General features: G+C 50.2%; 1 protein-coding gene across 3 annotated transcripts; it reads left to right on the top strand.

Moving 5' to 3' along the window:
- Positions 1-3,010: 3,010 nt before the first annotated feature.
- Positions 3,011-11,027, top strand: SERTAD4 (SERTA domain containing 4). Of its 3 annotated transcripts, none has more exons than XM_084516204.1 (4): positions 3,011-3,170; positions 4,238-4,439; positions 4,778-4,893; positions 8,010-11,027. In XM_084516204.1, the coding sequence occupies exons 2-4, from the start codon at positions 4,253-4,255 to the stop codon at positions 8,748-8,750; spliced, it is 1,044 nt and encodes a 347-aa protein (XP_084372330.1). In that variant the 5' UTR covers positions 3,011-3,170; positions 4,238-4,252; the 3' UTR covers positions 8,751-11,027. The 3 variants fall into 3 exon arrangements, with proteins under 3 accessions (XP_084372330.1, XP_084372331.1, XP_084372329.1); XM_084516205.1 differs by lacking the exon at positions 3,011-3,170 and adding an exon at positions 3,694-3,864; XM_084516203.1 differs by lacking the exon at positions 3,011-3,170 and adding an exon at positions 3,694-3,885.
- The last annotated feature ends 459 nt before the right edge of the window (positions 11,028-11,486 follow it).

The following is an 11,486-nucleotide window of genomic DNA, read 5'->3' as shown; positions in this document are numbered from 1 at the left end:
TACAGTGCTACAGGTGCTCCTGAAGCCAGGTGAGGCTGAGGCAGCAGAAAGTCATTACAGCCCAGAGCTGCACAGCCTTGTGGCCTCCTGCTGCCACCTGCCCCTTGGAAGTCCAACTTCAATTTCAGTTTAACTTCAGCACAACCCATGTGCCGAATGCACATAATTCTAGGTGCTTTTCCTCTTTACCCAGTGCTTGCAGCCTCGCTCTTCTCCTTGCCACCAGAGCCCTGGATGCAGGAATCGCCTTTGACTCTTCGCTTTCATTTACCATGACTTGATTTCCCCAGTGCATGGTGAGTTGGTGTGCCCAGAGTGCCCACTGCTTCCTCCAAAGCGTTACCGCAGCTCCATGCTCACCCACCCAGAAGATTTCACCCACTTTCAATCAAGGCCCTCCTAATCTCCCATCTCTGTTTCTCACTTCCTCCTCCTTGAGCTCCAGGCCTATCGGCCAGCTCGATCTGCTCAGCCACGAGCTCCCACATCCTCTTCCCCATCCAGCACTGTGGTCAGAGCCCAGCCTCCCCCCACCTCTCTGGCAGCAGGGTTTTAATTTCACACTCCAGGTTGTCACAGCCCTGCCCAAGCTGTCACCGCTCCACCATTGTCCCTACAGGTGTCCTCATGCATCCACTGCTTCCCTCTGGAAGCCTCTGTGCCCTTCTCCATGATGTGGCTGCCCACAGGGCACCTGCCCTCCAACAGGGAAGTTGGGGCCCCCAAACTGCGTGGCAGAGAGTAGGGAGCTAGCAGTGAGGTTAGCCTGGAACAGTGCATGCAGGGCAGAGCTGGTTTTGTCACTTTTCATGCTCCTGCACTGGTCTGGGTGCTGGATTGTGGCTTTCCCTCCTCCTTTCCAGGTGCCACTTATTTGGCTAGGGTCTGGCTCTCATCCACGGGGGGACTCCCATCGCTTTTGTGGTGCGAATTTCAGATAATGCCAGGAAGAGAATAGTTACCAAGCTGATGGCAATTATATTTCTAAGCACGTCGGTCCAGATGTTAAGAGTGGCATCGTACAGCTAGGAGACATTACTCTCTCCTTAAGCCACGTTGCCGTGCACTGGGAATGCTCCAGAATATGTGCTAACTCTGCATGCAGAGCTTGGGTGCAAACCCAGGAGTTAGGAAAGGAATGGCCATCCTAAATCTATTCCCCTGTCTTTCTTGATCTTGTAAGACCTGCAGCATTACCGTAACAGGCATTTTATATTTAAGTTTGTGGGGTTTTTTTTGAGGCATTCTGGAAGTGTATAAAAAGCCCTTTTCACTGACATCGCATCAGGCTTGTTATAATGTGAATGGCATCATTACAGTTCTCTCATTAACATCATAATGGCTCTGGAGGAATAGTGAGCAAAAACCCAGCAAATGGAGTAGAGCAGCAACGCGTAGTAGTCTTGCTGTGTAAAGCTGCGTATGGAAAAAGTTTGACGTTTTAACCTTCGGGCTGCTGCATGTGCCTCAGGGTGTCCTCGCACTGCGTGCATTTGGCTGGCAAAATGGAAAAATTGTGGTAGCCTAAGGATGGAGGGCTGGGTTCAATAAAGAGCCCTGCCTGGCTTCCATGCCACTGAAGCCCACACAAGGCTCCCAAATGACTTTTTCAAAAATTGAATCCAGCCCCGAGTGTCAACCTTTCGCTGTAATTTTGTATAGTAAATGCATTGTATGCTCAAATGTACATCTTTCATCCTTTATTTCCAGTGGTGTTAATGGAAATGCAACAATGCGTGTGCTGTTCTGCAAAGTCTCATTGAAATGAATGGGATTTTGGATGAAATCCCTCCATTGCATACGATAATGTATTATAAATGGGCTGGGCTTATGGCTGGGGGATGATGTGATCTGGCTCTCGTTCTGGCTCTGACACTGATTTGCTGTGTGACTTCTGGCAAAACGCTCAGGAGGGGATTTTGCTGCCCGTAACGGGGAGAAACGGCACGGCAGCTCCCGGAGCAAAGCCAGAGGTCCTGTTTCTGGGCTGGGTGCAGCCACAGTGCCTCAGAAACATCCCCTCGTGCTTCAGGCTCTCGGTTCTGCGGTGTCCAGCATCACCTTGCAGGAGGCTGACTGCTGACGTACTGCGTCCCCGCAGATCCCTTCCCACTCATTTGCAGCAGCTGGCAGTAAGCGCTTCTGAAAATCAAACAAGAGCAAATAGCATGCCCGGCGTCAGGAGCCTCTTAAAAAGGCTGGTTCTCTGCTTCTCTGTGCTGAAGCAATTCCTCTGCTACAAAATGGGGCTTATTTTGTAGCTGAGTGCCACCTCTGCAGCTTTGTAAAGCACGCCCAGACCCACAAGCTCGGTTTGGGGTTTTGGTTTTCTTTTTCTTTTTTTCCTCCTCGGGAAGCTCTATTATTTATGCCTTGGTTTTATTCCATTTGGAAACACAGCGAATGTGCGTGGACAGTAGCTGTTTATGGAAGTTAACTGGCCTGCCTCTATTAATTTTACATGTTGTAAATAGCAGAAGCAGTTCATTTACTTTACAAGCTGTCCAGAGAAGTCAGTTTTTTCAAGATAAATCAGCAGCAGTGTGCAGAAGGCATCCCAACACTTCCTTCCTTCCTTCCTTCCTGTGTGTTTCTGCTTAAGCGCAGAAAGACTTACTTGTGATGAAATATGGTAACAAAATGCACGGTCGACAGCTCTGAGTCCAATTTTGTTCTCATAAAAGAATTCCACAAAGGGATGCTGAACTCATTAGGAGCAAAGAAATCCTGACTTTCCCAGAGCAGCGGTGAGTTTCTTCCAGCCCTTACTCTCCAAGGACAGCACTGAGTGTTGACATCAGGCCAACATCGGAAGATTGATGTCTCCCTGGGAGCGATTCCTCAGCGCAGATTAACGAGGAGAGTCCATGGGTGCTTTCTAAAGGCAGCGCAACCTTTTCAGCCACGAAATGCATGACTTTTGAGCTGGTTCTCAGCTGTTTCTTTTGGCCCTGACCCACTTGTGGTTTTGAGCAGTCTTTCCGTGCGTCGGGACTCAGCTGGAAACAGAAGGTGCGGGGGATAAATGCAGGACCTCGGCTGTGCCACGGGTGACCTCCCTGGTGGCTCGTCATTCCCTGCCTCGTTCTTTCTTTGCCCAGGGAAAGCAAGAGGGCGTTAACGTGCAAGAAAATGTCAGAGGGTCTCACCTAGGGCACGTTACCTTGCTCGTAAGCGAGTTTTAAGCTACAAAATAATACATTGATGAGGAGGAAGGGGCTTTGGCATCTTTCAGTACATATGCGGGGTGGCCTTTACTGGGGTGGAAGGCTGGGGGATTTCAGCCCGCTTCCCTTCCTCTCCCATTTTCTGCCTCGGTGGGGCGCAGGGGGGCAGCCCCGCGGGTGCGGGAGCCGAAATCCCGAGCCCAGCAGCAGCCCCGTGCATCCCTCCCGGACTTGGGGAAACCAAGCGGCAGATGTGGATGGTTTATTTTCCTCCCTCTTCTGCTGCGGTTTGTTGTTTTAATTTTATTTTTATTATCATTATCATTATTATTTTTTTGCCTCTAGCTGGTACCGCAAGCCAGCGCTGGGATCCCACCTGCCCACCTGCGGGCCTTCCTCCGGGGGGGCTGCGAAAAGGGGAACCGCATCCCTCTTCCTCGGGGAGAGGAGGAGGAGGAGAAGGAGGAGGAGGAGAGGGAGGGAGGGGCCGGCTCTGGGCGCATTGTTCCGCGCTCTCTGCCAAGAAGTGGGTGGCTGCGGGCTCGTCCCCTGCCCCTCGCTCAAACTTTGCTCCCTCCGGCGCCGGGGGGCGGCCGGCCCCGACCCCCCTCCTGCTCCTCCCGGTGCCGGGCTGCGGCTCCCGGCGGGGCAGAGCCGGGCAGAGCCAGCTGCGGAGGAGGAGGAGAATGGGCAGCGAGTGAGCCGAGCCGGGCAGCGAGTGAGCGGGACGGGACGGGACGGGACGGGGATGGGGTCCGGGATGGGGTCGGGGTCGGGGCCGGGGGTGGTGGAGGGAGCGGGGCCCCCGCGCCCTTTGTGGCAGAGGGCTCGGCTCCTTCTCCGGCCGCGGGAAGGCAAAATAATCATAGCGTAATAATAGTGCGGACAGTAATAATAATAATAATAATAATATTAATACGATGATGATGATGATGATGATGGTAACAGTGCAGAGAGGCGCCCGGCAGGAGGGAGGCCGGCCAGCAGGACGGGTGCCCGGGGTGTCGGGGGTCCGGAGGGGGTGCCGGGGGTCCTGGGGCCGGAGTCTCACGGCGCCGCTTCGCTTGCAGGATCCGGCCCCCGCCATGACCCTGGTGCTGCCCATGCAGCGGCTGGGCCGCCCCAGCGCTGCCGAGGGAGCCGCCGACCTCGCCGCCTACCGAGCCCTCTGGGAGCCGCCCGCCTGCGGCCGCACCGCCACCGGCACCGGCACCGGCACCGCAGCCCCCGGCACTGCTCCGGCACCGCCAGCCACCGGGACCCCCTCCTCAGGTAGGTCCCGTCCCGTCCCGTGGTCCCCCATCCCGTCCCATCCCGTCCCGTCCTGTCCCGTGTGCCCCCCGTCCCATCCCGTGGACCCTCGTCCTGTCCCATACCGTCGCCCCTCATCCCGTCCCGTCCCATCCCGTGTGCCCCCTGTCCGGTCCCGTGGCCCCCAATCCCATCCTGTCGCATCCCGTGTGCAACCCGTCCTGTCCCGTCCTGTCCCGTCCCCTCTCCCCACTCGCAGCCCCGGCAGCGGGCTCCCCTCATCGGGAAAAAAAGGATTTGGGTTGGAGGACCTCTGGCAAACCGCGTGTCGTTTGTCCTGTCTGATTTATTGCCCGCAGGATCGCATTACAGGGGAATTTCAGATCCTGTAGCGACATCCAAGATCACATACTTTAAAAGGAAATATGTGGAAGAAGAGGATTTCCATCCACCGCTCGGCAGCTGTGCGCATAAAGTATGTTTTCTCATAGCCATTATTTTCACCCCGAGTTTCAGAGGCTTAGCACCAGCCATTGACCCGTTTCCAGAAGGCTGAAATACTCTGCTGAAATTAGGGGAGCAATCCAGCTGTTTGCCCAGAAACAAATAGTTGTCGCTTGCTCACATTTATTGTTTTATTGTCAGCAAACTGCCTAGGAAGCAAAGGCGTTTCTGTATTTATAACAACTCTAAGTGTCAATGCTCAGAATAACTTTTTTTTTTTTTCCTCCAGATTCTTTTGTTCTTAGATAGTTTATACCATGCGTACAGAAGCAGTTCTGTAGAGTTTGAACACCAGAAATGAAGAACAAACGTAAATAAGAAGGGCCCACAATTCCCTATTCACTCCAAACTTTTTCCAGGGGAGAAAATAACAGCAGGTTCCCTGTGCCCCAGAAGGGCTAGAGAGCCTCTGGAGAAGCAGAATGACTCGAAAAGGGAGTACGAGCTCCTCCGGTATTTAATCCTGTTTATTAAAAAGCTAATAACTCTGAAAGAACAGATTAGTAAGTGAAAGATTTTTTTTTTTTTTTTTTTTTTTTTAACGAAAGCCGTCAAGGGAGGGATTAGAGCAGCCGTTTCCCAGGCTGGTGAATACATAAATTGAAATCTGACTTTTTTTCTGGGAGACGTGGTGCTCTTGTTCACCAGGGGTGCAGCCCTGTGAGGAGCCCAACACCAGGACCAACGTGCTTGAGGACATCCTGTGTCCTGGGACACCCCAGGGACACCCCCTGGACACCCCCCTGCCTCACAGCATCCCGCCGGGCCCCAGCACTGCCCCGTCACTGGTGCAGGTGGAGAGGACAGGACGTGTGTGCTCTGCTGGAAGCCCCGCTTGCAGAAGGTGACAGTGCCGCCAGAGCCCTGGAGATGGACACTAAAACAGGCCGAGGCACAGAGCACTGAGGCTCCTCCATGACCTTTCCCTACACCATGGATGCAAACTCCTGGGAGGAGCGCAGGGTGTGGTGCCTCTCCCCTGCCATGGTGCTGGGTGGGGAGGTCAGCCCTGATGGATCCTGCTGCCCCAGAGGAGAAGCGGGCCGTAACGCCAAGCTGGACCTTAGAGCAGCCAAAGGAATTTTCAGCTATGAAGAGCCTCGGCTGGGGATAAGGGATTGACTGGCAGGTGGAAAACTGCCCCGCCATTAACTCCAGAAGGTGTTCGGTCTGCACCCAGAGCAATGAAGAGAGAGCAACGAGGGTGGCGAAAAATGGCCCCCGTTTAGTGAGTGTGTCTCCCACGTGTCACGTCACACCTTTCTCTGATTTCAGCCAGTTTTTTTCCTTGGATAGATTGGTGGATTTTTTGCATCAGCGATTAGTTTCCTCACAAAGCGGAGGAATCACTGCCTGTCCCTTTCTAACAGCACCAAAAAGCACTGTAGAGGTGCTGGCGAGAGAGGCCTGTCTCAGACTCCCGAGCTGTTGTAGACGCCTATCATGCCAGAAACCCTGGGCAACCTGGCCCTGCTGTCCAGCACAGATATCTTCCCTGCTTTGCAACCCAGAGATCTGGGGGAGGGAGGATTCTCCCCAGATTATTTTGAATTTTGTACGCTTTCTGTGCCTCCTCTGCCCAGCAAGGAGGGCATTACACTCTCAGATGGCTTGTCCCATAGGCCCCAGAGCCCACCTCCAGGGCTGCTGGTGACCACTCATGGTAGAAGGCCTCTGATGACTGGTTCCTGCTGGTGGCTCTCCAGGACCTATCTCAAGGATGATCCTCGCATGCTCAAGGCTTTTATGGGTTCCCTGTCAGTTACTACAGCATGTGTAAAGGATGCGGGTTAACCTGTAGGGTTAATATGGTTTAAAATGGGTCTTTTATTATAAAGAACTATTCTCTCTAACAAAGAAGAGCTTCAGCTGTGAACTTGCTTGGAAACATGGCCAATTTTTGTTTTTACAAGGCGCTGTGCTGCTTCTGAACCCTGCAGCCAGGCCCAGGCTGTGGAAAGAGCTGGAGGGCTGAGGAGAGCTGAATGGATGTGAAAAGCAGCTGTGCTTTAAGCGCTTTCAGTCCTCATAGCTACGACTTCCACTCTGCAAAAATGTTGTAACCATGTGGGAAAGGGAAGAATGATCAAGCCACAGATGGGGGGGATTTAGAGCAGCCTCTCTTTGTGCTGTGCTTCTCTCCTCCTACGCAAACCAAATTCTTACTAAAAATGAAAATTAGTTAATGCTGCTTACAGGAGCATGCATTACCCCCTCTCTATTTTGATTCCCAGGGTAGCGATTACAGTGCAGAGCCCGGAGCCTCCCGGGGGCAGTAACCTGCTCCCGCTGCCAGTGCCGAGAAAGGGAGTCCTGGAAGGACCATGGCAGGGGGAACGAATCTGCGGGCTCCCGGCCAGGATTTCTGCAAATCCTCATCCCCTCTTCGTTTCCTGACCTTGTCCCTGCCTACCCGCGTTCCCACCAGTCCCGTGGAGCGCAGGGTGTAGTGTGCGGGCCAGCAGCTGCTCTCCAGATGCTGCAATGCTTTGAGATGGGTTTTTCCCTGCCTCCCTCCCTGCTTGCGTTTTTGTACACAAGAGCAGTGGTCGAGAGCATGGCATATGGAGGCCTCCTGGCTGGAGGGCCTCTCCCGCTGGCGGTGGATAAGCTGCTCTGGCACTTGCTGCCAGCCATGTCTCACAAACCTCTGGCGGCCCATGCTGCAGAGAGGCCGCACGGAGGGACCCTTGCCTGGCTTCAGGGCTCTGTAAAGCCCCACAGGGGATGGGATTGGGTCCGCTTACATCAAAGAGCCCCCCATGACTGGAGCAAAACTGCACTACAAATTTATGATTCAGCCCCAGATGCAAGTAAAGAGCCAGATTGGGATTTCACTCTCCCATCCTGGGTTTGTGCCTCTGGATGTGTAACGGGGTTACACCTCAGCCCGGGCTGTTCTGTGGACAAGAAAAAGCAGGTCCCCAGTCATGTGGGTGTGCACAATGGAAGCCACTTCTAGGTGCTTGAGAAAGAGAACGAGAAAAGCAGTGGCATGGTGTGAATACTGTGTTTCATTTTCTTTCTCTTGCCTGGAGCAAAACCGGTTGACTTCAGTTCTGTACCTTCTGTCTTTTGCATTTTCAGACAATCTCGGTGTTTGAGGAGCGGGCCCATATTCTTTACATGTCTTTGGAAAAGCTGAAGTTCATTGATGATCCTGAAGTCTACCTGCGAAGATCCGTCCTCATCAACAACTTAATGAAGCGAATCCACGGAGAAATCATCATGCAGAACAACTGGTGCTTCTCCGCTTGCTCCTTCGGTGGCGCCTCACCACAGGAGTGGTTCGTGCCTCAGGACTGTCCATACAGAAAACGTCTCCGCATGGCCAAGGAGGAGTACGAGAAGCTCCACACGTGCTGCTTCTATCAAGAGTGTGGCAGTCACTATTTAAACCTACCCTACTCGGTCAGTGCCAGTACGGAAAATACTTCCTCCTCTTCCTCCTCTTCCTCCCCCATTTCTTTGCCCAGCTGTTCCCAGCAGGTGGATTATGACATTGGCAGTGCCCCTTCTTACAGGAGCGACGACCAGATACCTGCTAACGAAATATTCGTCACCAATGCCAGGCCTCAGGGTAATCAGGAAAAGGCAAAATTTGCTGACGAGAAGGGCAGTAATGAACCTGAGCGAGACAGTGCCCCCCTAAACTGTGAACCTGTAAGAGGCACCCATGCTCTCGAATGTAAAGGCAAATTTTATGACTATTTTGAGACTGGATGTAATGACAAGAGCAACGTAAGTGAATCTTGGAAAAAATCCTTAAGGAAAAAGGAATCTTTACCAAGTAATAAAATATGCTGCAGCAAAGGAAGTAAAATATGAGGCATCTTTCTTGCTCCCTTAAAGCATGCGCAGCGTGTTCATTTGTTTATCAGATTTTTATTTTGAATGGATTTTTTATAGTTTTCTACAAATGATACAATCATGCCACAAACATTACATGTAGTTCTAAATGACTGGAGAGCAGATTGCGGAGAGCGTCGCTATGATCTGCATCAGCGGGCTATTTATAAGTATGGAGACTATCATAAAGAACGCAGTTGCGTTACCGCTTATCACTATAGTCTGTGCAGCTATGGTGTAGCTTTTGTTACTGAAAATACCAATCAGCCAGATGGGGAAAACATATCGTTTTATACATCCCCGCCCCCAAGAAGTCTGCCATTAATTAAGAAGAACCTCCATTCTGTTTACTAAGGAATTAGAAGTCTGGTAAACAAATTGATGCTACCAGCAAGGGTGATGTGCTCCTTGTAACTCGGTGTTTGTTCTGACAAAGGACTTGCTATGTGGACTGGGAATAAACCATCCTTACATTTTGTATTGATACTTCTGAATTCCTGGATTCAGCATCTCGTTCAACTGACAAAATGGGACATAGCATAAGGAAATAACCTGTTTACAGGATCTTAATCAGAAACACAACATGCAGCTCAAGTACTTGCACGTTTTCACCTCAGCTGTAGTAACTAATGAGGCTTGTTTTTATACAGGGCAGGTTTTTTTTTTGGTGCCTTACTTTTTGTCTTAATTTTTGCCAGCGTGAAAATTAAGTATAAATCAGTGATACAGCAGGGATTTAACCTAAGCAGAGGAAAACAAACAAACAAACAAACAAACAACACAACAACACAGGGTGGATCAATATTATTAGAAACCTTTAACCTTTGAAGTACTGAGTTCAACTTCCTATTCAAACATCTCTGTTCTTCCTTTTTGATGCTCAATTGCTTTTTGATTTGCCATCCTTAGGAAGGGATTTAAGAAACAATAGAGAGATGTCTCTTGTAAACAAGCATTCAATGCTTGAGTGTTTCTATGGCAACTGTCTGTTGCTGGGGCTCTTCTATTTCCTTCTTCGTATAATGAAGTTCATGAACCAGTGGCATGTTTTATACTTTATTCTGTTTCGCATAATTCCTCTCTTTTAGATTGCAAAAGCATGCGGGAGTTTTTATATTACTTTTGCTGTTGATTTAAAAAAGACAACAACAGAAAACAAAAAGCACAATGATAGTTAATCAATAATGTGGCGATAAACATGATTTTATCTGAATGAATGTAAGGGTTTTAATTTTTAAAAAGAACATTTTGGAGAAATGAGCTGAGATTTCAGCAGCTAAGGACAATATTTAGTCATCCCTAGGCAGATTGATTCCAAAAGTGTGCTGTTTAAAATGCCCAGAAGGCATTTGTCGGTGTTGGACAGAGAGTATTGTGGGTCTTAGATCTACCAAATTAGTTAGTTCCCATAGTCCCCATAACAACCTGCAGGATGTGCTTGGCAAAGTAGCCACATCCAAGCCACAGCGGACTCATAATAGCTGCCTGTTCCCACAGCATCACGCATCCAAGTGACACCTTCCCACCTCAGTTTGTGTCCAGCAGGTGACATTCACCTCCACATAGGCACCCAGGGGTCCCGGCCCTGGGCTGTCCCCGGAGTGGTGCCGGAGCCAGCGGCACCGAAGCATTGGCAGGTCTGTGGGTTGCAGTTGAGCTGGGCAGCTTGCAGAGCACCAGGGCTTCACAGCTCAGCCTGGGTCCTACTGGGCTGTGGTTATGTTGGGCAGCATGCACACCCCATGGTCAGGTTTGCAACCCAGGCAGCTTTTATGAATTAAGTGCAGTGGTCGCAGGAAAAAGGTCTCCCCTCCCAGCCAAGGTGACCCCAGGAGAACATCTAGGACATAACTCAGTGATAACCTTTGCACCGTCGTGTGAGTGGGAACTGGCAGGTGTTTAAGGGTTATCACTGTGAAGAATGACAGATAAAGAAAGTGCAAATCCCACCTGATTTCTCCAAGACAGAAGCTTTTTTATTAATAATAATAATATTAAATATAGATCTCATTCATACAGTGTATGAGTAGGATCATCATTTAGACATTTGTCCACAAGGACCAATTTTTAAAAAAAATGATTTTTCTTGTGTTATACCCCGATAGTCTAGTAATGTCTGCTCTTTTCCAATATTTGATAAACACTTGATGTTTTAAGCTTAAATATTAGATGCTTGTATACTAATGTGTTGTTGTAGTAAAGTGAGATTTTCTTGATATATATTTATTAAAATGACCAAAATTCATTTTAATTTTACATCTCCAATGGCTGCTGGATCCTTTCCTCATGTTTCCCTCCCTCACCCAAGGAAATACCATTCAATCCAGCTGGTCTGGTGCTGAAGAGGTTATGCAGCAGTCAACTCCTGCACCTCAGGTGGAGGCCAGGATGGAGCCCAGCCTCACCTGGGTTTCAGGGACCTTCAGACCAGTCTAGTGGGTTTCCTTGTTCAGTTTTGGTTTGATCTGTGGCATGTGGAGAGTGCAAACCAGATAGATAGGCCTTTTCCCCATTGCACGCTCCAATACCAGGACTATTTTGCTACCAACACAAATTGACAAGAAACAGTTCTTTTCCAAGATGCTATTAATGCCTCTCATCCACGTCTCCCCTGCATAACTACTAAACGAATGCTCCTGAGTGTGTTGCTGGTCTATCTGCCTGAAGAACTGGACAGAAGAGCTTATCTCCACAGTGAATGTTTTAACCCCTGCA

The sequence above is a fragment of the Aythya ferina genome, assembly GCF_964211825.1.
Source record: "Aythya ferina genome assembly, chromosome: 3".
Lineage (NCBI taxonomy): Eukaryota > Metazoa > Chordata > Aves > Anseriformes > Anatidae > Aythya > Aythya ferina.
Note: the sequence above shows the minus strand (reverse complement) of the source record. Positions and strands in the feature narration are given on the sequence as shown.